Source organism: Lissotriton helveticus, chromosome 3_1, assembly GCF_964261635.1.
Source record: "Lissotriton helveticus chromosome 3_1, aLisHel1.1, whole genome shotgun sequence".
Lineage (NCBI taxonomy): Eukaryota > Metazoa > Chordata > Amphibia > Caudata > Salamandridae > Lissotriton > Lissotriton helveticus.
In genome coordinates, this window is record NC_136061.1 from 897,089,831 (window position 1) to 897,117,647 (window position 27,817).

General features: G+C 45.0%; 1 protein-coding gene across 4 annotated transcripts in view; it reads right to left on the minus strand.

Annotated features, from left to right (window-relative positions):
- INPP5B (inositol polyphosphate-5-phosphatase B) overlaps positions 1 to 27,817 on the minus strand; it is a 923,852-nt gene that overhangs the window by 160,629 nt on the left and 735,406 nt on the right. For 3 of the 4 annotated variants that reach the window (XM_078681233.1, XM_078681230.1, XM_078681231.1), the window contains one exon: positions 24,999 to 25,083. In XM_078681233.1, coding sequence (XP_078537359.1) covers positions 24,999 to 25,083 — 85 coding nt within the window. Of the gene's footprint in view, positions 1 to 5,880; positions 6,043 to 24,953; positions 25,084 to 27,817 lie in introns of those variants that run through there. The other variant, XM_078681232.1, reaches the window with a different exon arrangement.

Genomic DNA, 27,817 nt, shown 5'->3' on the forward strand with positions numbered 1-27,817 from the left:
ATACTTTCAATTGTTTTATTGTTTACATGTGTGTCAGAAGATCCATAATAAACCATATGAATTTTTAGATAACGGTTTGCTTTATTTAGCAATAACAGCTCATGCAGACCTGAATGGACAAATGAGAAATAAGTAGGGGCTCTTTAAAATTGAGGTTCCCATTTAAACTAAAACTTCCTTTTGCGATATCCCTCGTTTGCTTCTCCCACAAAGTGTTGCTCTCTCACCTGTGTGCTTCTCTCCCACCCACCATGTTGCTCTCTCAGTCATGTGCTTCTTTACACCTCCTCCTCACCCACATTTATTTTTTTGGGTTTCCACCTCTCATTCCCAGTTGCATTCTTTTAACACTGCCCCGACTACCTGCTCTGTACCCTCACTGATCCTTTTTCTTTTCATCTTAATGTCATTTAAAAAAGTGTTTGGGAGGGTGCTGCAGCAAATTGCGGCCGGCCTTTCCTACTTCCAAAAAAACGCTTTCACACTACTCCTATTTCATTTTTGTTACTTTACAGATCCATACAGGATCAGTAAATAAATGGCATATGCATCCTTTTTGCATTTCATAGGTACATCCATGTGTAATGTTGAATTTAAATGCAAACGTCATTACGCATGTGTGCACCTTCGAAATTAAGCAGCCCCTAGTATTGGCCATAGCATCACTCTTTTCTTTTTCTTTTGGCCGGTGCTGCACATCATGGGCAAAAATTGCTTCTTTCACAATGCTGCATAGCATCACCAATTGATTGAGATACAAAGGGACCCCCTGCAAAGCACAATAAGTCCTAGGGAGGGAAAATTCAACTAGAGGCAGTAAATACCTAGGCAATTAACTGGACATAGAAAGACCTATAACATGCTCATTGATATATGAAAAGACTCAGTGTACTACACATTTATATCAAAATATAAATTTTATTCTTATAAATTCATAGTAAAAACAATCTGATCCAGGATATTAAGACATACTATATTTAACGACATATTAACAAATTATAGAATACATTTATACAAACAAATATGAATAAATTCAATATACACAATTCAAACATACAACACAATAACATATAGACATAGATTCATTTTTGCTTATTGGAACAAAGTTGCTAGATGGTGGACAGGTTCCTATTTTTGTCTATGCGCGTTTCGGCGTTTGAACGCCTTCTTCAGGACAGCCACAGCAACCTGAACAAACAGAGATGAACACATATATATGACATAGATACATAAAAATTAGTACACTGAGTCAGCAGCACCTATGATGAACATGACACATGATATTACTAGAGCCTTAATTGATTACAACATTTTTCTGTGTAAATTAAGCACAACACTACAAGTGCCAAATAGTAATATAACACGTGTAGACAAAAATAAGAATTTATCCACCATCTAGCCACTTTGTTCCAATAAGCAAAAATTAATCTATGTCTATATGTTACTGTGTTGTATGTTTGAATTTTGTATATTGAATTTATAGCTCCAAAACCCTTGCCTACTACAATAATCTGCAAGAATCGATGTAACAAAAAGCCTGCCTAGAGATTTTAGCACAGTGTAATAAAAGTTGCCTGGCTTTAACACATACTTTCACAATAAGTAAGTAATGCCTACTTACTGTGTCATAACTTCTTTTTATTATAAACAAATCCTACCTGAGAGATCTGACATACATTTTTCAAGTGAACTGATAAGATCTCTACTCTTTACCTATGGTCTAACACTATGTACAACCCAGGCCCACGAAAAAGCACAGAAGCTGGCAACTATCAGGCATACATTTACTTATTTACAAATATATACAAAAATACAGTAGGCAAAACAATATGCATCCCCTCCCAATAAGGCCTAATAATAATCATCACAGTGAAAGTCTACTTCCAGGGTTTGTGAGATTGAGTGACCAAGCCCATAACATTTGCCTAAAATGGTAAACTGTGAGACTACAGGTAACCATATAACTTGCTTCTGCCTGCAACATAATGTCACAACAATCTATTGTTAGTGGCCTACTGGCCTTAACATAGGTTTTTCACAATACATAAGCCAGGCCTACTGACATTGTAGTAACATTTCCTAATAAACAGTCCACACCTATGGCACTGGACATAACATTTCCCTGCACACCAATCAGGCGTATAGCTGATATCATTTGCTTGTCATGATAACTAATTCAGGCCAACTGTACTGAGCATAAGCTTTCCTACAAGGCAACTATCAGAAATACAGTCATAAAATTGCAAATGTATACAAAATTACTGTTGGCAAACTAGTATCGACCCTAGTAGGGCTTAACAAGGATTTTCACTGTGCAAATCTTCTATACTCATGGTTTTTCAGAGGTCGTAACCAACATCAAAACCCTTTCCTATTAAGGTAATTTGTGAGAGTTCATGTAACAAAACAACTATCTGTAAGGTTTAATTCAGAGTAATAACAATCCATCATAATTGCCTACTGACATTAACATATGTATTTCACAATCAATATGGCAGCTGTACTGCCTTTATCATAACTTTTCGTAATAAACAACCAGGGATATAGCCTTCACCTTTCCCACAAAGCACTTAAAACCTTGGTGTGTAGCTCTTTCATATGAAAGAGCGAGCATGCTTTCAAACATGAAGAATAAAAATAAAACCTCTAGCACATATAAACAGATGAAAAACCTGTTAGATATTTGTTGCAAGCATCTATTAGAAGCAGTTCAATTCAGGTCAGTTTTTTTACATCATAAGTTAGAAAAATAGAGCAGAAGAAAGAAAAGCAATGTTCCACTTTTGTTGCTTTAAACAGCTGCTTCAATTATGTTCCTTGACCTGACATTACCTGCCTTTCACCTCGGCAGCTGGCTAGGACAGCAGTCATTATGACATCAGAACTCAACTGTAATGCCTCATATTACTAAAGTTCTGACATCTTTTCTTTATAAAGGGCAACTGGGTGCATCGCAAGTTGCCAATTATAAAGAAATTAGAGACAGGCATTTATACAAGGATTAAGGAATTCCATGTATTATAAGCAGATCAAACATATGAAATCTGGCATGCTTTTCCCAATGAATTAATGAAGCCTTTATTCTTTAAAATTGTCTGTAAATTTTCCCCTACACCGGCCTATTCAAGTACATATAAACTGGCAATCATCACGCATAACGTTATAAAATTACAAATACGCAGAAAAATATAGTTTGCAAAACAAAATACAACCCCTCAACAGAGCCTAACAAGAATCATCACAGTGAACCCCCCCACCCAGTTCCCCCTCACAAGGTTTGTCATAGTGACTGTCCTATGTCAAAACTCTTGCCTACCATGATAATCTGTGAGATTCTATGCAACAAAATACCTATCTGTAGTCCTTAATATAAAGTAATAGCAATTCACGCCTAAACGCATACCGACTTTAACATATGCTTTTTCACAATAAATACATCAGGCCTAGTCACTTTATAATATCATTTCATAATCAAAAGATGAGGCCTAACGCCATGATCATTGGCTTGCCATCACAATCAACGCAGACCTGCTGAATAGAGTATAAACTTTGCCACAGCAATAAATTGCAATACCTGTAGTCTTTTTAGTGGAAGCACACAAATTTGTCCCTATCAAATTCTGTACTCAAAGGGACCCAAATGTGAGTGGAGTCTATGCCTCTTTCTCAGTAGGACTCGGAAACCTCTTTTTTGTGGATCACATAAAGGTGTTGCACCAAACCGAAAATACATGTGGATTAGGGTGCCCCCATCTGCTGCCAGAGAAAAACAACATAAATTATCTAGTTTTCAAAAACACTTTATAATTATCAGACTGTTATGTGTGTGCTCCTGAAGATTCAAGCTCAGGAGGCTTGGCAAATAAACAAAATTATCACAGCTGTGTAAGGGGCAAAACATTTTTGTAAAAGCACAAAGTCTGTACTCCTGGATCCCAACATATTGGCGGAGCCTAAGCCTCTCTCCTGGTGATTCTCAAATAATTGCCTGGCGACAGCTGTGCTGTTTAGCCAGACAATAAAAACAGTTCTTAAAACTTGAGCAGTGGAATGATACGAAGGCTTTGGGCATGCTCCAAGGGAGGGTCTAACACGAAGAGGATGTCGAGCCCATAAAATAGGTTAGCATGTGAAAAGCAAGCAAACGACGATGAAGCCAACCAATAGCAAGCAATGAATCGTCTCTAAGCCCCCTGTAAGCCAACAAAATGTTTTGCAAGCAACGGCACATGTGCTGCCTAAGGAAAGACCTAATATAGCAAAATAGGTGCAGTTTACACTGGTCATTCTTTCTTTCATGCACCGACCGCTCTTCTCTACAACACAATAACCCCAGACTTTAAGGCTACAGGGATCAGCGTACAGTGAGGAATATGCACGCTAGTGACCATGCACAAGGTCAAACCTATTGCATTTGAAATTAAATTTAGGGACTATTCAGGAACCAACGTTCATGAGTGGTTCAAGAACCTAACAGTCCATAATATATGCAAAATGTAATCTTTAAAGACAACATAGCACCTTTTGTGTAATGCAAATCTTTCAGAAATTCATCAACGGATTTACAACAGACGAAAAGTAGGACCTATTCTGAGTACTTCCGTTGAGCAGTTTTTGTGTAACTGAAATCAATAACTCCAATGGAAAATTTTACACAGAGAACTTGAGCTGGACAGATTAGGTATATGGAACATCTTATACAGATTTAGCAAGCAAAGCCAAGATTAGTAGAAAAAACAAAAAAGTGTACTACCTAAGTAAAGGGCTGCTTAACCACGGCTAAACTGAGTTGCTGTTGCGTACTCTAATACACAGTTGGTACTGAAAGTCAATGTAAATGCGACCATTATTTTTCTGTCTTAATGGGACCTCTTATGTTCTTAAAGAGTGCAGTTGTGGGGGGCTCAACCAGACACTCAGATCCGGTGCAGCACTTGAATTTAAGTGGCACTCAATCAGGTTCAGGAATGCCTAGATGAAAATGTTGTTTTGTTTCTTAGAAATGACCATGCCACAATATTTTCATTGTCTGATAGTGATAGCAGACATCTCGAAATAGGTTGTGGAGGCAAAAAGGCTGGTGCCCACCACTATGTAATCAGCTGCCACCAAATGTATGTCGTTTCACATACCCTGTAGATAAGCAACTCAGTTACAAATCATGTATAACACCTGCCAGCCTAACCAGAGTGTGAGTCTGCAGGGCAGACATGGTACATGAGAGTTTATTAAATCAGGAACAGAGCAATACAGTGTGACTGTGCTCGGGACTTTCGACTTTGAAGGCTACTTTTCCTTTGTAGATCTCCATAGCCTCTAGAGGAAGAGCACACTAGAAATTGTACCAAGTAATGTGCTCAGTCGACAGAAGAAAAAGATGTGCTGTCGTTTATTGGGTTCACAGGAAATACATCCCTTGGTTGCAAGGGTACGCACTTCATCGTTTTGTCACACATGGTTTATTAACATCAGAACAGCTTGGACAATGTTTTAATGAAATAATACTACACTGAAATGGATTTTTCATCTACAGTACCTCAGGTGCCTGTTTCACACTGCTTGGTGATGTCTTAGATGTCTTCTAATGCTAGAAGGGTAAGAAATTCCGACAAATGTGCACTCACAACTCCAATATACAGTATTTTTGAATGACCCAGAAAAAAATGTTACATCAAGAACCTAAACACAGAAAAGGCAAACATATCAACCAAATATGCAATCTAAAAGCTGTCCTTAATATAATGAAAAATTTCCTAGCTAACGTAACGGAAAGTTTCAATTCTATTAAGGACTCAGAGGAGAGGATAATGCCTTCTTTTTTCACTTTATTGTAACAGCAGCCATTTTAAAACAACAGAATACATTTCCCATACATTTCAAATCTGTAGACAAACAAAGAATGTCCAATCAACACAGTCCTCGGTCCACCAATTGGGGTCCTCCAGCGTGCATAGTCTGCCCTCACCGGCCCTTCCTCCTCTTTGTTTGTGCGAAGACAGCCGGCAACCAATCCTCAGGCATCTTGTTTAGTTGAATCAGAACCTACGGGAGTAAAAGGAGCCATCAATTCACGAATGGGAATACGACGTGAGCAGAAAAAAACTTGACATGGCAGACATCCATCAAAATTCTGAACAGTAATCATAGAGAACTGAACGCTGAATGCGGAAAAATACAGGTTGCTTACTGACACAAGGGGTGGGAAATCTTCCAATGATTCCTACGGTGGGATAATCCTCGCCTGCGTGTCCTTAATAGAATTGAAACTTTCCGTTACGTTAGCTAGGAAATTTTTCATTCAATGTCAGGTCTGGAGGCGAGGATTATGCTAGTTCAAAGTTTGCTCACCATGATGTGAGCCATATCCAGCTCAGGCTTCAAATAAAACCTTTTAAAGATAGAGTCCGAAGACCAATCTGCCGCGTTAAGGATATCCTCCAAACAGTCACCCAAGCCAAATGCTTTTGAAGCCATTGCCCCTCTGAGTGGGCACCAAAATCCCGGAGGCTGATACCTGCTTACTGCATAACCTACCTAACCCATCTGGCGATGCGAGGGAAGAAACCGCTTTAAAAGGCTTGCGGAAAGCGATGAGAAGGATTAGTTACTTACCTGTAATCCTAGTTCTCTTCCAGGAGCACCCTCATCAAAGTCATAAGCACTAGAATATTCCCGCCCATGCGCGGGACCCCGGAAACACCATCATATATGTGAAAATATATATGTATCTCTCGCTCTCTCTCTCTATATATATATATATATATATATATATATATATATATATATATATATATATATATCAAAACAAAACCCTTTCAGGCATAGAGTGACGCATAAATTATGCAAAAAAGAAGGAGAGAACTCTGGGTAGTTCTCAAGTTTAGGTGGAAAGCAGCACCTGTTAGAGCACTCTCAACACCAGCGACACTCTAGATCTGGTCACCTCAAATGTCTGTTTTTCTATCAAAGTTTTTAAGCATAGGAGTAGCACAGTGCTATCCATGCCGAGATAGAAAATGACAAAGTCTTTTGCAATTTATACAGCAAAGTCTTGTAATATTGTGCCTGGAGTGATAAATGGCTTTTGTAATTTTACAGCTCGGCAAGGACAGCACTGTACTAGTCCTATGCTTAAAGACTTTGCTGTATAAATTGCAAAAGACTTTGTCATTTTCTATCTCGGCGTGGATAGCACTGTGCTACTCCTATGCTTAAAAACTTTGATAATTTTCAGGAAAATGGCACATTTTGTTTCTGAGCGTCCCCTGAAAGTTTGGGGGGGGGGGTTTCGTCAAGCGGGGGCCGAGAAAAAAGGGGGGTCCCAAAACGTGTTTTTAACATTGAGTTTTCCATAGGGCGGTTGGACTCACTTTTAGCTCGAACGGCTGAATGGATTTCCACAAAACTTGGCAAAATTGTAGGGACTGGTAGCCCGATGTGCCTTTGCTATGTCTCAAGATATATGCTCCAGTGATTTTTACGAAAATTAACTTTGAAAAATATATATTGGGCTACATTGGGCTATATATATGTTAGAGCCCAAATGTAGCCCAATGTAGCCCAAAGATGGCCACCAGAGACAAAAAAAACAAATGTAGCCCAAATATCAGCCAGATGTAGCCCAACTATAGCCCAATGACAGAATGTCCCAGAGTGTTCTAAAGAACAACTAGAACGCTAACAGTCTTACTTATGACAAAAGTATGGCACACCTGAAGTCATCTTGATTGGAATAAAGTGGTAACACTTAATACATTTAATTTGAAAAGGAACAAAATGAGGGGTTTCATTTTGCCATAGAAATGTTATATATATATATATATATATATTACCTACTGGCAGTCGCCAGTAGGTATATATAGTTAGGATTTTTTTGAATAGGGATTTCTGAAAATTCTATGTTGAATAACTTTGGCGTTGATGGACGGAATTGGCTGAAATTTTCAGGAAAATGGCACAATTTGTTTCTTAGCGTCCCCTAAAAGTTTCGGGGGGTTTCGTCAAGCGGGGGCCGAGAAAAAAGGGGGGTCCCAAAACGTGTTTTTAACATTGAGTTTTCCATAGGGCGGTTGGACTCACTTTTAGCTCGAACGGCTGAATGGATTTCTATGAAACTTGGCAAAATTGTAGAGACTGTTTGCCCGATGTGCCTTTGCTAGGTCTCAAGATATGTGCTCCAGTGGATTTTGAGAAATTAACGTTCAAAAAAATATATATATCTGTGACAGCGTCCCGGTTGTTGTGTTGTGTGGGTGATGTAAGTACCAACATGTAGGTACCAATGAAGAGTCTAAAATTCAATGTACACCGTCTCCTCTGTAGATATTTTGTATGTTCTAATATGGGTTATTTAAATGTAAATGTGTGGAAAAGCACTTCATGCTTTAAAGCAATTGTATTTTTGAACTGATTGTTCTTTCCTCTTAGTCCTCCTCTTTGTTTTTTTCCCCCCACACTCTTCTTCAGCATGATAGTTGATAAATTCGTTCCCTCAAAAAATTTATATACATAAAAAAATTATATTAAATACATATAAAATATATTTTTCCTTTAAAAGAAGAATACATTTTACAGCTTTTGATATTTGCTATTAAAAAACCATTGAAATTCACTGAAAAAACCATAGGTTATAGACCATATATAGTTAGGAATTAGCATTTACAAAACCTTGAAAATTCACTGAAAAAACCATAGGTTATAGACCATATATAGTTAGGAATTAGCATTTACAAAACCTTATTTCACTCACACAAAACCATTGAAATTCCCATATATAGTTAGTTGCACTAACTATATATCGCGCACCCGCAATCCACTGCTGATCATGTCACATATTACATCATTCATGACATGGTCAGTGACATCACTGATGACATCTCAAATGACATCACTGATGACATCACTGATGACAACATCCAGTGACTGTATGTTTCTGTAAAGTTAAAATATGTCTTACATATTGAAGAATGAGTGGATGTATAAGTGTCTGGATGAAGGATTTAGTAGGTGCATGACTGACTGTATGAGTGAGTGATTAAATGTGTCTCACTGAGTGCATGGGTTAGTGACTAAACTGTCTTAATTTGGGCATCATTATGTCTGTTGTTCTGTAAACTGCTGCATGTGTTGATCAGTAGCTATATGAGTAACTATATGGGTTATTGATTGGTTGCCCAAGTATTTGTATGGGAGACTGAGTGTGTGTGTGGGTGGCTGGGAGGTGTATGACTCTGTGCATAGATGTGTGAGCAGTTGATTCACTAGATGTATGGGTTCAAAAGTGCATGTGGAAACAGCTGTATGGGCGGTTGACTGTGTGCATGAGTGTATTGGTGAGTGAATGGATATCTCAGTGCTACATGTCAAAGTAAGTACATATGTAAAACACAGTACATGTGAGAGTTGACATATATAAATAACTGTGCATAAGAGCCAGTGAATGTGTGAGTGGCTGTATTGATCATTGTGAACTTGTATCAGGGATTGTATAAGAGAGTAAATATGTGTTAGTATATGTTTGAATAAGTAAGGTGTGTATAACTGTATAGTTGAGGAAATGGAGGTGTGATTGATTCTTTGCATGACTGACTAGGTGTGTGAGTAACTCCATGGATGAGTGACAGTCTGTGAGTGTCTGTTTACACTGAGTGTATCTAAGGTTATATTAGAGTCTGAAGAGGTTCATCGTATTATCACATGAATGATGTCATCAGTGATGTGATCAGTAATGTCAAATGAGATGTCATCAGTGATGTCATTTGAGATGTCATCAGTGATGTCATCAGTGATGTCATTTGAGATGTCATCAGTGATGTCATCAGTGATGTCACTGACCATGTCATCAATGATGTAATATGTGACATGATCAGCAGTGGATTGCGGGTGCGCGATATATAGTTAGTGCAACTATATATGCGAATTTCAATGGTTTTGTGTGAGTAAAATAAGGTTTTGTAAATGCTAATTCCTAACTATATATGGTCTATAACCTATGGTTTTTTCAGTGAATATATATATGGCAGAACACGCACCCATACAGGGAAGAGACACAAACTACAAGTCCCACAAGGCAGTTCGCTCATCTGAGGGCGGTTAAATAGTGGGAGTGTCAAAGCGTCTAACTCAAGTCGAGCCTCTGAAGACGAGCGTAGGCTCAGAAACGCGTCAGGCTTTTAATCGAGACATGAGAAGCTGCAGACTAGGGTGCGGAGATGTCTTTACCCGTTTGAAGCAAGGGCTGCTGGATGAGTGCATCCTTAACCTGTGGGTAACTCGGAGCTTTCATTTGCACGCGGCAGCCCAGCCGCGAAGGGTGCACCCACCCGCGGAAGATCCATGGGGGTCACGGGTCGGAAGTTGCCGAACCTGTTGTGAAGCAGCAGCCAAGGGATCTATGGACATCTGCATCCCGGGGCCCATCCAGGGCTAGGAAATGGCAGAACACGCACCCATACAGGGAAGAGACACAAACTACAAGTCCCACAAGGCAGTTCGCTCATCTGAGGGTGGTTAAATAGTGGGAGTGTCAAAGCGTCTAACTCAAGTCGAGCCTCTGAAGACGAGCGTAGGCTCAGAAACGCGTCAGGCTTTTAATCGAGACATGAGAAGCTGCAGACTAGGGTGCGGAGATGTCTTTACCCGTTTGAAGCAAGGGCTGCTGGATCCTTAACCTGTGGGTAACTCGGAGCTTTCATATATATATATATATATACAGAAAAACGCCATTCGCCATGCCCCCTGTTCCAATGGAGACCAAATAACGTAGAGTGAAACCGCCGTTTAAGTGCTAATCCTTAGTGCTTTATTGGTGCAAAATCGTGCCAGCAATCTGTCATGACGCGTTCCGCCTCTCGAAGAGGCTTGATCACATGATGTGTCAACAACATAGACGAGGGCATTTGTAGTCAAACCCACTACGTTGTAGCAGCGGTTTGTAATTAGAAACAGTGAACAGAGAGGAAATACTGTCTAAATGTAATAGCAGCAAGCAGTAAATTCAGGGCATAGTGCCCAAAGTAATGTAAACATATTTTTTCCAAATGTTTAAGAAAAAATAAATATACATAAATAGAGAATGTTAAAAACATTTCTACAATCTAAAAAACAATTTTACATGTTATACTTACAAGGATAAATCCATAAAATGTCATATAACTATATATTTACATTGATTTTCTGAATAATACAAAAAGTAGGAACATTAAGAGGAGTGGATAGTTATAGCATCATAACACCCTACCTCACAATCTTAATTTCCTAACCATGCAGTGCAGATCCTCATAATTCTGTTCAACTAACCCAAGTGGGTAGCAAAAAATATCCATTCAATTGCAAGTGGGGAGAAATGGTCCATTGACTACATATCCATTGCCCTCATACGAGTACTGGAGTAAACTAATATGTGTGAATGGAAAATGTCCACCACCACTTCGTCGTTTAGCACCCAGTCTGGCTGATCTTCGAAGTGCAGACTCAGTGCGTCTGCTCGCACGTTTTGCTCCCCTGGAAGGTTCACCGCCGTGATGGAGAGGCCTCGGGCTAAAAGCCAGTGCCAAATTGCTTGAGCTTTCAGGGAGAGTGGGCGAGAGCATGTACCACCCTGTTTGTTGAGATAATACATGGTGGTCGTGTTGTCTGTTTGAATCAGAATCGCACTGGATTTGATCGAAGGTTGGAAAGCTTTTAGGGCTAGATGGACTGCTCGCAGCTCTAACATGTTTATATGATAGGACTGCTCCTTGGTGGACCACTGGCTCTGCATCTGCAGGCAATCTATGTGTGCCCCCCATCCTTGTAGAGAGGCATCCGTGTTCAAGGACTGTGCCGGAACTGGTTGATGGAAGGGGACTCCCACCAAGAGGTTCTTCGGTCGAGTCCACCATAGAATGGACAACTTTGCTGCTTGAGAGAGCACAATCCGGTATTCCCTGTGACCTGATGCTTGATCCCACTTGTCCTCCAGATCCTGTTGCAAAGGTCTCATCCTCAGCCTGGCGTTGGGAATAAGAAAGATGCAAGAAGCCATCGACTCTAGTAGAGATGCAACTTGCTGGACTGTTGGCTGAGCTGACTGGAGAAGAGCATCGTATTTCTGCTTCATTGAAAAAAGTCTCTCCTCCGAAGGAAACGCTCTTCCTATTTTTTAATCCAGAGTGGAGTGCAAATAATGGATCATCTGAGTAGGCCGCTGAACCGATTTTCCATGTTCACATGAAGGCCTAACCGGTGGAGCCAATTTCAACAAATGTGAAAATCATTCCTTACTTTTCGAGGGGATGGCCCTTTCAACAGCCAATCGTTTAAGTAAGAGTAAATAAACAGACCCTTTCGGTGTAGAGCTGCCGCAACCACTGCCATGCACTTGGTAAAGACTTGCAGGGCAGATTTTAGTCCGAAGGGCAAGACCTTGTACAGGTATGCTTGCTGCCGAATCGTAGGTACTTGTGATGACGTGGAACGATTGGTATGTGGAAGTACGCATCTTGGAGATTCATCGAACACATCCAATCTCCTTCTTGTAGATGTGGACATATTTAATGAAGTGCCAACATGCGAAACTTCTCCTTCAAGATGACTTTGTTCAGCGATCGAAGGTCCAGAATAGGTCTGAATTTGTGCGCTTGATCTCTTTTTGGCACAAGGAAGTACCTGGAATATACTCCCTTCCCTCGCTGAGCAGGAGGTACCTCTTCTATGGCCTTTTTTCGCAGAAGGGTTACCACTTCCGGACGAAGCAACTTTAGCTGGTGAGGACGAGATCTTTTTAGAGGAATGTCCTTTGGAGGCACACGAAAACTTAGTGCGTATTCATTGCGCAGTATACCGAGCACCCACCGATCTTTTGTTATGTTGCACCACTCTCTCAGATGAAGGGAACACTTCCTCCCACTGGAGTGGGCAACGGTGCCAGAGGAAGCTTGTGCTCATTGCTTTCCTGCTGATCTGGCCGTGTTGGAGGATTGTTGTTGATGACCTCCTCTACCTCGGTTTGACTTACGGCCTTGGAACTGCGATTTGCCTTGGTTCTTTCTTTGGGACCACTGAGGGGTTTGAACCCTCTGTTGGTAGCCCTTGTGCTGGTTGGGTCTGTTTCTTCGTTTAAACTCTTTTTTTCTTTTCTAATCCCACAGCCTTGAGAGTGTCTAACTCGGGTTTCATCCTCACCATCTCCTCATCAGTGTGGGAGCCAAATAGGGAGGAGCCAGAGAAGGGCAGATTAAGGATCCTCTGCTGTGCATCTGGTTTAAGAGCCGTTAGTCTCAACCAAGCCGACCTCCTAGCGCAAACACCATGCGCATAAGAATGCGCCGACAATGTGGCACCATCCGCTGCCTTGCTAATTACTTGATTGGCTATGAGGGATCCCTCTTTGATAACCTCCTCGAAGTCTCTTTGGTTTTCTTTTGGAAGCTTTTCCTTGAAACGGTCCAAGGAGTCCCATAAGGCTCTGTCATAGCGGCCTAGTAATGCTGCTGCGCTAGACACTTTCAGAGACTATGATGCAGACCTGCAATTCTTCCGTCCCAAGAATCCTGGGACCTACTTTCCTTGTCCGGTGGGACTGACTAAGATGCAGTTACTGCATGCGTTTTTCTTGCCGCCGCAATGATCACAGAGTCCGCAGGTAGATCTGATTTCAAGAAAGCAGGGTCTTTTTCTGCCGGCTTATAATTCTTCTGGATTCTAGCCGGTGCAGCCTTAATTGAAGATGGAGTTAGAAAAAGGTCCATCGCCGGTGCCAGAAGACCAGGAACCAGAGGGAGCACGGGTTGAGACGCTGATCTCTGATGTAGTGTCTAAAAAATAACCATAGTAGCGACCTGAGGAGTCGACATCTCGATGTTCAGTTTTTGAGGTCCCCTCTGAAGCACCTCATGGCAAGTATTGATGTCATCGATCGGTGATACTCTTGATTGAGGGCTATCCGATAGAGCTGGAGAGAAGTCCCTCTTAGAGGAATGAGTGGAGGAGGAAGACCATGTAGGGGACCTTCTCCTCTTGTGACGAGAACCAGAAGGTCTGCGCTCCCGCCACCTGCCTGCACGGTCCCCACGTCTGGCACCAATCTTTGTAGAGGCGACCTGTGGAGAGGACTGGTGCATTCCTCCTCTCGTCGCGTTGCTCCTGTAGGGTTTTTGCTCCAGTGATGGAGTGGAAGCATCCATCTCGGAGACAAATGCACAGAAGGGGAAGCACCCCTGTATTGTGAAGGAGACCTTCGCTGCAACCAATCCGAATGTCGCTCTGGAGATGTGGATGGTGAATGCTTTGGTGAAGGACGCCTTGAGGAGGAATATGACGAGTGCTGTGACACTCCGTCACCAAAACTACAGAGCCTCCTCCAGACCTCACTGATGCTGGCCTCGACGTCGAGCGAATGACTTGCTCCGACGGAGCCTCCCTCGACGCCGAATGTGATCTCCTTCTCGACGTCGATTTTCGCCCAGTTGTCAGATCTGGTCTCTACATCGGTACTGTATTCCTCGACGTCGAGTGTCTTGCTGACGACATCGAAGTACCTCTGTGTCTCGAGGAGTTGACGACGGCGGAGGGCTTTTGTTTCTCGACACCGAACGTTGCCTGGATGACGACGGTGGAGGGCTTCTGTTCCTCAATGCCGATTGTCGCCAGGTTGACGACGACGGACTCCTGCTCCTCGACGCAGATCGTTGCCGAGTTGACGACAGCAGAGGGCTTCTGTTCCTTGACGCCAATCGTCGCCGGGTTGACGATGGCGGAGGACTCCTGCTCCTCGGCACCGATCGTCGTCGGGTTGACGACGGCCGAGGACTCCTGCTCCTCGACGCCGATCGTCGCCGGGTTGACGATGGCAGAGGGCTTGAAACTCTCTATGCCGATCGTCGCCGGGTAGACGACGGTGGAGGGTTCTTCGACGCCGACGGCGAATGAAGTGATTCACCTGAATGCCGGTGTTCTTTCGATGGCGAACCCGCCGTCAATGGTCTTTTCTTGGACGTATGTCCTACCGGTGGAAGTTTTTCAGCACCGAGCTCGACGCTCAAGCAGAAGAGTGTGGAATCTTGCTTCTTGAAGAGGATCTGGCCCACTTAGATCCCTTTCTCACCGTGACCTGCCTCTGGAAGATGCTCTATCCTTTTCAGCCAGTTCATAAAGACGGATTCTTTCTCTGTCTTTCAAGGTTCTTTTGGATAGAGACTGGCAGTGAGGACAAGTCTTGGGGACATGGTCCTTAGGAAGACAAAGTATACAGACTGTATGAGAGTCTGACCTGGCCTTTTTCCCACAAGAAGGGCAGGGGTCAAAAAGAGAAGGCATTTGGGAGTGGAAAAAATGCCAAAATCTGTCAAAAAAAGACAGTACCTTACTTCTCAAGTTGTTAGACGTTGAAGTAAGAAGAGATTTTCCAAAAAACTGGAGATTATTTCTGTAAAAAAAATCAGAAAAAGGTGGAGCTGTGTAACCAGGGTACTGACTGAAGGAGCCGAAAAGAGCTACTGACCTAACTGTCACCCCCGAGGCATGATGGGAAGCTAGGGGTCATGGCTGCCTTAAAGGCATAGTGCCAGTTTATTTCTATGTTGCTAAGGGTTAGCTTTTCTAGGCTATGTTTTCTACAATGCAGCCTGTGCGCTGGCAATGCTTTCCGTCCTGAGGGATTGTGCTAAGTGCTAAGCGTTAAAGCAGTTTTTCAACATGCTTTGCTGTTGTATTTCCCTGTTTTTAATGTATTGTTTATGATATACAGGGGAGTCCTTACAGCATTATTCAGCTCTAGTGTATGGAAGGCTGCATTTACGTTTTATTATATATATATATATATATATATATACTTTAGTGATAACGTTGTCAAGGACAATTCATACTTTATGGAGGGACGTCCTTACCTTATCGAGGTCCCCGACTCTGTGTGCCGAAGGAACTGTGAGGCTTAGGATTGAGGGAAGTGAACTCCGTTTTCCCTGCACAAGTACAAAAGTTTCAACCTGCTAACAAAGCTACTCGGCTGCACGATGGGAAAATGAAGTGCAAGCCGAGGAAACGGACCACCAAACCAGCAAGTTTGAAACAATGCATGCTGGATAATGCAGTTCGAAGAACGGGAGCTCTGGTGACTCCGTGCCATGTTTTGCAGACAACTTCAACACTACTTTAGTGATTGAGTGAAAGATAGAAACTGTTTGTACCAGTGGAACTATTTTCGGCATTAGGCATCTGAAGAAGGAAGCAATCCGAAACGCGTCATGCCAGGTTGAATTAAAATGGTTTTTACATATCCCCGTGTGCCGCCTCTCCACTTCGAGGGAAGGAGAATGCTGCAGAATATTTTGCGTGGTCCCATTACATGCGAGGAGGGCACTCCCAGCAAGCGTCTAAAGGAAGGGTGTCAATGGGGGGAACCCGGACCGCCTCGCACAACGGAGGCTGCAGAGATAACGTTGTCAAGGACAATTCATACTTTATGGAGGGACGTCCTTACCTTATCGAGGTCCCCGACTCTGTGTGCCGAAGGAACTGTGAGGCTTGGGATTGAGGGAAGTGAACTCCGTTTTCCCTGCACAAGTACAAAAGTTTCAACCTGCTAACAAAGCTACTCGGCTGCACGATGGGAAAATGAAGTGCAAGCCGAGGAAACGGACCACCAAACCAGCAAATTTGAAACACTGCATGCTGGATAATGCAGTTCGAAGAACGGGAGCTCTGGTGACTCCGTGCCATGTTTTGCAGACAACTTCAACACTACTTTAGTGATTGAGTGAAAGATAGAAACTGTTTGTACCAGTGGAACTATTTTCAGCATTAGGCATCTGAAGAAGGAAGCAATCCGAAACGCGTCATGCCAGGTTGAATTAAAATGGTTTTTACATATCCCCGTGTGCCGTCTCTCTACTTCGAGGGAAGGAGAATGCTGCGGAATATATATATATATATATATATATATATATATATATATATATATACGGAAAAAGCTCCTCCGTGCAAGAAGGACTCAGAAGCCAAAGGGGTTTTCAGGAAAGGCAGCACGCTTTAATTCATCCGTTACAGTGGCGGCGAATGCATTTCGGCACTCCAGCCTTCATCAGCGCCCAACACTGTCAAATGTCCTTCACCTGTAAGTTCCCACCTGTGTAAAGTACTTTCCAACACTCGATACTCCTCCCCCTAATGAAGTCGTCACACCCGTAGTAGTTCAGTGTCCATGGATGAACTACAACTCCCAGAAGGCTCTGTGTCAGCCAGTCCGAGGGGGTGGTGTGGAGGAGTGAAGCCAAACGATGGGTTAGTGTTGGTTTGCAGGCGGGTTGTGAAGTGTTCAACCCAGAGGAAATATCACTGCCGCCTCCCCTGGTCCCCTCGTACTGCAACAGCCAGCTTCACAGAGCAACAAACAGGGCAGGGGCAGTCAATGTGGACTCTATGTGTGTGTATATATATATATATATATATATATATATATATATATATATATATATATATATATATATATATATATATATATATATATATATATATATATATATATGGAGATACATATATGTTTTCACATATATGATGGTGTTTCCGGGGTCCCACGCATTGGCTGGAATATTCTAGGACTTATGACTTTGATGAGGATACCCTGGAAGAGAAGCTGGCGTTCACCAGGAGGACAACATTCTTCTGTCATCTCTTCATAAGCTTTCAAACAACGAACCACACATAATTTGGGACCATCTGGAAATTCAGGGTAAGTAATCACCCGAGTGTGACATTTTGTCCGTAGGTATAAGGTGAAGGTTACCCCCGAAGGAGTGAACATCCTGGAAGAGATATCCGACGCTCTTACATCGGAGACACGTCTGCAAAAAACCAGACAAAGTAACATTGCCAATTTAGCAGAAAGCTCTTTTTTGGATAGAAAACTGTTGGGTTGCCAGGATAAAAGCAAATTCAGGACTTGGTTTATGTCCCATAGAGCCAAATAGCGGGGTTCTGGCGGCAGGGATAGCCAAATGCCCCTGAGCAATTTGCAAACACGTGGATGTTCCTCAACAGGAGAATTACTAATGGTCACATGACCTGCCGAAATAGCAAAACGAAATGTGTTAATAGAACGGTAAGCCAGACCGTTGGAAGCCAAGTAGGCTAAGAAGTTTATGACATGCACTACATCTGCGTCCATTGGATTGACACCCCTTCGCAGACACCAACGGGACCACCTGCCCCAAGCGTATCAATAGCGTGACAGTGCTGTCCGCCCACGCTTTAGACATGAGTTCCTCAGCCTTTGCCGAAAGGCTCAGGACTTTCCCATCATCTCCGGTAATCCTCCAAGTCGTAATGAGTTCTGCAGAACTAGAGGATGAGGAACCCCGTCGGGACTGAGGAGAAGATGAGGTAAAAGGGGGAGTAGGATTGGAGAATCCCAGGAAAGTTCCAGAAGAACTGGAAACCAAACCCGATATCTCCACAGAGGAGAGAGGACTACCAACTCTGCTCCCTGGAGCCGGAGCTGAGCTGTGTCGCGGGTCAGCACCACAAATGGGGGGAATGCATACCCAGGTTCCAATTCTGGAGGAAAGCATCCGTGGACACTGCCAGGGGGTCCGGCCTCCAACTGAAAAACCAAGGTAGCTGGTCGTCGAGCCTCGAGGCGAAGAGGTCTATCGAGAACGGCCCCACAGGTCGTTCAATCTTTGAAATACCACAGAGTCGGGCTTCCATAGACTGGAATCCCAAAAGTTGCGAGATTGGAAATCCGCGACCAGATTCTCCTGGCCCGGGAAATACCCCTCCGTCACTGAAACATGGTGCTTTAGGCAATATTGCCAAAAACTGGCAGCCAAATTCGAGAGGGCTTTGGACCTGGTGCCCCTCAGATGGTTGACGTAGCGGACCGCCAAGATGTTGTCCATCTAGAGGAGAACTGAAGATTGAATGCGGTCTCTGGTCCAACAGCGAACTGCAAAGGATCCCGCTAGGAGCTCTAAGCAGTTGATAAGCAATCTGCGTTCGTCTGTAAACTACAACCCTCCTGTAGAAAAATCGCCGCACCTGGCACCCCAGCCCAGGTTGCTGCCGTCCGACTCTATAACAAAGTCTGGCGCGGAACAGAAAATGAGCGACTGTTCAAGGCTCAATATGTTGGAGCCATCATGGATCCCTTGCATGGCTTCCTCTGATAGAACCACCTTGTAAGAGTAGGGGCACCCCTTCCGAAGATAAGCTGCCTTGAGGCGTTGTAACGCCCGATAATGAAGTGGACCTGGGAAGATCGCCTGGAAGGAGGTGGAGAGCAAGCCTACCACTTAGGCTAAATCCCTGAGGGACACATGAGACTTGACCAGAGTGTGTCGCAGTTTGTTACGGATCTTCGCTACTTTCCGAGGATGAAGACTGAGAATAGAGGACCTTGAGTCGATGACGAAGCCCAGAAATGTCAGTCTGCGAAGGAGAGAGCACTGACTTGGTTTCTTTGATGACAAAGCCCAGGTCCTGGAGGAGGTTGACCGTCATCTGAAGATGCTGATTAAGGTGGCGAGGAAAGGCGTCCATAGGAAGAAGATCATTGAGGTAGACGATCATCCGAATGCCCCGAGCTCTCAACCATTCCACCACAGGCTTTAGGACCTTGGTAAAACACCAAGGGGCCAAAGAGAGGCTGATTGAGAGGAAGGCGAACTCGAATACTTGATCGCGCCAAAGGAATTGAAGGAAACGCCAGTGGGGTGGAAAGATCGGAATCACCAGATAGGCGTCTTTCAGGTCGATCCGGGCCATCCAATCGTTCGGGCGCAGCATATCCCTGAGAAGATCTTGAAGTGACGATAGACAAGCCACTGCGTGGATGAAGGACTGAGGGAACTGTTGCTCCTTTGGCAAGGAGAGAGGAAACCTCCTTGTCTACCACGGTGTAATCTTGGTGAGAGAACTGAAGGGGGCAGGGTAGGGGATCCCCAGGTACCCTATATAGAAACCTTGTATGGTTTGAAGAACCCATTGGTCCCGTGTGACAGAAGTCCAGGCCTGGAAACAATTCCAAAGCCTCCACCCTATTTTTAACTGGGAAGAAGAGAGTAGACTCACCGTTGGAAGAGGGAGCAGCTCCTCGGAAGGCTCGTCCTTTGCCTAGTCTGCCTCTCGTGGGATAAAAGTTGCCAAAATGGGACTGGTCCTGATATTGGCCTTTGGTAGAGCTTTGCTCTCGTGGCTGGTTTTTGGCACCACGGCCAGTCGAGCGGTCCCTGCCTCAACCGGCCCCGCAGAAAACCCGGGGAAATACCTTCTTGATGGTGGACTAGGCTTTGTCGAGTGAGGTGAAAGTATTAACGAATTTCCCCAATTCCTTCACAAATGGGTCTCTGAACAAGCCCCCCATGGCGATTGAGCCGGCCTCTGAATCTGCAATATCCCCAAGTTTAGGGTCCACTTTAATAAGTAGAGAGCGCCGACGTTTAGTTGATATGGCGCGGTTGGCATTGCCAAGAAAGACAATAGCTCTCTGAGCGCAACCAGATAGGGAATCTAGGGAGATGGAGAGCCCGATGACTTGGCCTCCTCCGCCATGTCAAGTATCTTGGTCTAAGGGCCGAGGACGTCACGGAGCTTATCCTGGCACGCCCGCGAGGATCTGTTGATTCCTTTCTTGGGATCACGCATGAAATTTTGCAGGAAAGTTGCCATGCGGACGTCGATTTCCAGAGTAAGAGCGACTTTGCCCTCCAAAGAGGGGCGAGGGCATTCAGCCCGAGGCAATTACAGGCGTCCTTTTCCAGGGGCTTTCCGATGCGTAAAGCCACATATTCCGCCACTTTGTCTGCCGGGGCCCAGTTGGACGAGCGAGGATGGACTATTTCGTCCGGATCAAACATATCGAAGGTATCTGGAAGGGGTGTAGGGTTGCGTGGCCTGGTTCGGGGTCGTCAGGCCTTGGGATCTGTGGGGGAGCAGGCAGAGTCACTGGTGGCAGACTCGGTGAGTGGCAAGAAAAGCCTGCTTGAGACTGTCCTGATTAATTCGGGATTTTGAAGCTTGCTGACTTTCGGATTTGTTCCCCAGTTCACCTGTTCCTTTGATCCACTCAGACAGTAGTTGCTGCAATCCAGTTTTTGAGTAAGTGACGCGCCCTGTAGTTGGATATCGTTTTCTCCTCAGCCACACCCATACTATAGGATTGGCTGACATCCACCTTATTTTTCAGGTGTTCTCACTCCTCCAGTGTCATGAGCCTCTGCCGCCATGTCTGTTCCCAACATTGATTTGTGAGGAGCCTTTTCTTCCCCACTCGCGGTAATTATACATTCACGCTCTTTGCCAGAGACGTTTTTGATCACTCATCATAGTCGTCCGGGATATGACACACCTACTTTCTTTCCCTTGGTGCCCCGCAACCCCACTTCACCCACTCACTGTCCTGAGGAAGACCCCAACTGTAAGGATCTTGAGGTGGCCTACGTCTCCAAGGGGGTCGAAACATCAACAACTGTCCAATGCCAGTCTTACCTACAGTACTTGAATTACTCAGCTACTATATGTTACATGGCATACCAGTACAGATTCTATGTACTTCTATTTGTATGTTGTTTTTGATTCATGTCCTTTGGTACATCACTAATATGTGCTTGCATTACATGTGATTTGCACTCCTTCCCAAAAACCCACTACCTCACCTAAATCACAGCCTCCCACCCACCCACCCCCCTCTCCTGGGCACTGTAATATTGCCAGGGATGTATCTAATGTTCAATGGTCTTTTTCCATTTGATTAATCTATGATCAGTCTCAGTGTGATTAAATAACTCTGAAACTTAAACTTTGTTTTGATTTGTTTACCTCAAAAACATGTTTTACAATTTGTCTTGAACGCTAACACTTTTGATGTTGCATTTATTGGGACCACCCTTTTATATACTGAGCCTGTCAAAGGCTGTGGTGTCCATCCCTACGTCACATGTACGTTTGGCTGGCGGTGGCGAGGGATCCGGAAGAACTGCAGGGATGGGGGTCGTTGGGGGTGGAGGTAAATTGGCAAAGCGTGCTAGCGCTTACTCGATTCTCTAAGTCGCTCTTCCAGTCGGTTCATTGCCTCCCCAACTGCTCTATAGATAGAGGCGTCCACCGCCTCATAGAACTCCTCTTCCCACTGAAGGTCGGGCAGGGTGTTATCCCCTCCTTGGGAGTCGTCATACTCGTACTCCATGACGACAGGCCACCAAAAAAAAACCTAAAGGCCAGAGAGGAACAAAGATATATGTAGGTCTGGGTGTCAGACGATGCTGGGAAATCCCAGGTTTTGTAGAGGCCTGCCGGACAGCAGGGCGAGAACACACGCAATTAAGAAGCAACAAGGGGGTAATAAGCCTAGGGCACAAGTGTCTGGTGCCTGCAAAAAAATACCACAAAAAAAAAAACTAATCTGGCCTGGGAAACAGTGCCCAAGAAGCATATGAACACGCGATAATACAGGACCCAGACGGCGTATAGAGCTGTACAGACTCCAAAGTAATATGCCAAATGGAGCGGGGTAAAGGTACCACTGAACGGCTCTGTGAAATATGTGAGGAAACGCTCACAGCCCACTCGAGGTAATCGCCTCAGACCAGACAAATCCAAAACTACGGAACGCGCGCAGGTCCTTCAGAGCTTAAAATGCGCACACCGCAGACAAACTCCTCACATGCCCCCTGACAGGCAGAGGAGCAGGGGCGCACCAGACGAGCCGCGTAGAAGCCAAAATGCCCCGCGGCTCCCTGAGCGAGATGGTCACTCCTCCCCTAAGTCAACAAAGCAGCAGCCAGACGCGGGCTCACAATAGAAGGCTGCGCATCTCCTGGAGATGTAGCCAATAGAGAAACAAACGGGCAGAAAGCCCCATAAAAAAAAATGTTTATGCGAGCCCAATGCCTCAAACGCTTCCAGAGCTACAAACTGAATGACAAGTTAAGAAGGACAAACACAAGTATCTGCAACAAAAAAAAAGCACATAGTCATAGCAAAACTGTTAAATCACGCAATACAGCATAGACACACAACAGTATAAAGAAGCATAAAAACACTTATCTCGGCTCTGGAGCAGTGAAGAAAGAGGAGGAAGGGCCAGTGAGGGCAGACTATCTGTATGCTGGTGGACCCAGGACTGTGTTGATTGGACATTCTTTGTTTGACTACAGATTTCCCCAGGGTTGATGGGGAATGTAGTCTGTTGTTTTAAAATGGCTGCTGTTACAATAAGGTGAAGAAAGAAGGCATAATCCTCGCCTCCAGTCCTGACATAGAATTGAAACTTACCTTCCCCAAGGCTAGGCACATTTTTAGTCTATGTCAGGACCAGAGGAGAGGATTATGCTTTTCTTTCTTCATCAACAGCAGCTTGAGTGTACATTTTCAAGATATGCCATAAACATGGCCACAATGTTACATCTTTTGACACAGAGTGGTTCACTGGACAAGAGAAGACAATGCTTAGGAGTGTTCACTTCTTGTCAATCTATGATCATAGTGACCACCAGTAACATTTAATTGATGATATACATCAGTACATTCAGTCAAAAGGTAGCCTTGATACAAGTAAAATTTGTAATCAAACTCTTTGACCCCCATTGCAAGTTTGCTGTATTTAGGTTTGGGGTTAACGGGGGATCAGCAATTACAATATTTGCCCAGGAATAGGGAATATCTATGTGGTCCTGGGAATATTGGGTCCTTTTACACGGTTTTCTCTCAATTCTGGGGTCAAATCTGCTGACATTCTCCACCAGCTCAGAGCTGGTGAGGGAAGTCAGCATGAGGGCTGGATGGGAGGCGCAGTTGAAGGTGGTGGGTCAGAGCAGGATTATGGTAGGCATGGGAAAGCATTATCGACTCTCTCCATGGTGCTGCAGGGGGCAAGCGAATGCCAGGCTGTGCTCCTTGCCACATACCCTACTACTGCCCTAGCAGCAGTTTCACCATGTTCAGATCAGCACAAGATGAAAATTGGTAAGGTGTCTCTGGACCCGGAAGTAGGAGTTCTAGAGATACCAGGATACTATAATGGCTGGAGCATTACCCCACCTGAAGTTATTAAACACTCTGCGTGGGGTACAGCAACACATAACAAATGCCTTAGTGCCTATATTCTTCAAAAACACTATTCTAGAACAATCTGCAAACCCATGGAATAACATCCTCCACATTTGTACAACCTATGCACTAGCTTCTCATTCCAGTATTAGTAATATGCACTGGGTGCTTGTCAAGTGCCCTAATGAATATAGTGTATTTGTGCACAAACATGTAGAAGGTCACTCGCGTGGAGTGGAGCACAGACCAAACAGCTTATTTCCCAAGCTAGCATACAAAAACTCAGCACAAGACAATATATAATGCCATAAGGTTGAACATCAAGGAATTTCACCTATGTTTTTAGAAAGGATGGACACAGAGTCACCTTAAAAGGGTACCCTAGCTTAAGTTGAACTTTGGCGGGATTGAGAGGCTCCAATAGGCCCCACAGTCACAAGTATTTCCTTAGGAATTGGTAGTCACATAATTTAAAGCCAGATGATAATTAAAGAGAGGGTTGTGACAGTGCCTGGAGTGGTAAAAGCTATCACAAAGTCGGCTTGTTTCACTGTAAAGTGTACTTACGTGCACATCTTCAAAAATAGTCAAACGTGTAGTTTCCCGGCAACTTTTACTTTGATGAATTATATGCACCAGACCCCTTAATGTACTTACTTGGGGGTGGGCTTGTCTGTCTTCCTAACAGCAAAAGCCAGTCTGGTTTTCGGAATCACCAACCAAGGACAAATAATCACTAAAATGTAAAGTTCCCTAATAAATACTGCTCGTGGAGATCTTGAAAACATGACTGGATAAAAATATTCAGTCACTCAACAAGCCAAGTTAAAATTTTCCAAGTAAGTATTAGTTCAGGGCCAGCTTCTACAGAGAACATGTGTCCAGAAATAATCTGTCCCATTTTGCAATGCCAATAAAATTACCAAAATTACATTTTTTCCAATTTAGCGATGTGACATAAAGCTACAGAAGGATACGTAGAGTGTCGAGCATTCCTGTATCCAGACATTCTCTAATTTCTTCGAACTCTGGTCTCAAACCTGGCTGCTGAAACAGATCTGCCTGTAATTAAAAAGAGTAACAAAAATCAATGTTGGATCAATAACATCATTAAAAAATCAAGGCTATGGCAAGTATGTTTCAAGATGGGATGTCTGGCCTTCATGGCCCGTGCCCGCACTGCCCTGGCTTTCATTAATTCCCTCATCAGTCCCTATACCCCCAGTCGTGCCCTCCGCTCCTCCAATCAAGCTCTTCTCAATGTTCCTCGCTTCCGCAGGTCTAAAACTGGAGGTACTAGATTCTCTGTACTAGCTCCTCGCTTCTGGAACAGCCTTCCGCTGTCCATTAGATCTACTCCAGTTTATTTTCAATTCCGCAAGGCCCTTAAGACTTTCCTGTTCTCCCAAGCGTACTCCTGCTGAATTCCATCTCGGTAGATTTCTGTGCTCCTTAGTTATAACTCTAGCGCCAGGAAGCCACTTGGTCACAGTGCGCTCTATTAAGTATTTTTAACTTCAACTAACTTCAACTTCAACCTGAAAGCAGTGCTAAGCATAGGAGTCACCTCTGTCCAATCAGAAAGGTTTATGATCATACATACCTTATTGATATTTGGATATAAAAGAGGTTCAAATGGGTGCCTTCATCAACGAATGGGACCATTCAGGAGTAAACTTATGCAACACTTAAGGTGTTATCTTGATTTGCTTATCAACTAAATAACATCGGAAGTACCACCATGGAAAGACAAAGAATCAAGAGTCAAACAAGCACTGGCAAAAGCCAACAATTCTCGCCTATACGAGAGCTACTGGCTTTGAAATGTGTTTTAGCCATGTTGTGCACTAGTGTTCAGCATTGCTAAAAGTGAGTGGCAGGCACAGAGTAGTGCAGCGTGGAGAAGAATCAAATGGAGTAAATTGGATTAGAGTAGAGACAAGTAGAGTGTCGTAGAGTGGATTTGAGTAGAGTGTCGTAAAGTGGAGTTGTAGTGTTGTGGAGTGGCATAGAGTGTAGTTGCAAAGAGTGGAGTTGAGTGGAATGTCATGGAGTAGAGTAGAATGTAATGGAGTGTCGTGGAGTAGCGTTCGGTGTGTGGTGTAGAGTGGGTTGGGGTAGAGTGGGGTGGCATAGAGTGGAGTAGAGTGGAAAGAAGTAGAGTGAAGTGGCATAAAGTGGTGTTGAGTGTTATAGAGTGGAGTGGCATAGAGTGTCGTAGAGTAGAGTGGGATAGAGTGGAGTGTTGTGGAGTATCGTAGAGTGGAGTGTTGTAGAGTGGCAGAGTGGTAGCGTGGAGTAGAGTGTCATAGACTAGAGTGGTGTAGAGTCGAGTAGGGTGTTGTGGATGGAGTGGCACAGAGTCGAGTGGAACGGAGTAGAGTGTTGCGAAGTGTCCGAGTGGAGTGGTATAGAACGAAGTGGCATAGAGGGGAGTACAGTAGCGTGGCGTAAAGTAGAGTGTCAGTGTGCAGTAGACTGCTGTGGAGTGTTGTGGAAAGTCGTGGTGTAACACAAATAGAGTAGAGTGGAGTAGCATGAAGTGGTGTAGAGTGCCATGAGGTGGTGTAAAGTGTACTAGTGTTGATTGCTGTACAGTGGAATGGCTCCCCGACGACACGCTTGGTGACGGCGCGACTCCGGATTTTGCAGTCGGTGGCCCGGCGGGTCACGAGAGGGCGCGGCTCGGGCCTAGCACACAGGCCCCAACCTGCGACACCCACCCTAGCAGGAACAGCCTCCCTGACAGCCGCCACCGAACCACGGAAGCTCCTTGGCTGCCCGGAACCCTCACCACCACGCTGCTGGACACCAGCGGGGGGCCCGACCTGGGAGAAGAACAGGCGGCCGGCCCCATTCCCGCGGCTGACACGCTGCTGATGGCCCGGACGTGAGGCGCGCCTGCTTGGCCTCCCGATGACACGCTTGATGACGCTGCGACTCCGGAGATACTACCGGCGACATCCCGGGTTGGTGGGACCAGCCGACGGACCCCCCCTCCAAGCATTGCCAGGAGACCGGACCCACCCCGTAAGACCCCTCCGCGCCTACTCGCGTTGCCACAGCGAATGCCGCAGAGGACCTGTGGCGGACCCCGGGGCCCGCACGAAGGAACCACCGAGCAGCCGCTGGTGCTGCCCGCGCATTGCGAGCCCCCTCACTCTGCTTGCGACGACGCTGCCTGACCCCGCATGCTGACTGATGTGCAGCCACGTTTGGCGTGCTAGCCGATTCTTGTGTCAAGGGCCCACATCGGCACGCTCTGCACAGAACTCTCACACGGACCTATTGCGGGACTAACTGCCGCCCGACCGGCGAGGCGCACCACGAACAGCCGCGGCTTGGGCCTGGCGCCTGGGCCTCCACGTGCGGCTTGCGGCAGGGCTTGCTCTGCCTCCGCGCCCTTTCCGACGCGGACCCAGGGAGCCCGCACACCGCCCAGGCCCCGGTTCCTCATTGCACCTAGAACGACGTGGTGGCCCTGCGTCGGAGGGAGGCGAGGTCCTGACTGAAAACCCTCGACCGGCACGCCGCCAACGGCTATTACCGCTCTCACTCACTCAACGACCTGGAACACGCGGTGCGTGGGGCGCCGACTAGCCGCTCGCGTGGGATCTGACACACCCGGAGGCCGCGCTACACATCGCGGACGTTGCCTGAAGCGCACACCAGCCGAAGTGTTACTCCTCTGCCGCACAGTCTATACCGCTGGCCGGGCGGCTCTGCACATGTCCGGAGGAGTGAGGACCCGTACTGGGACAGGAGGTGCCCCGCCGAAGGGAAAAACAGGCAAGTC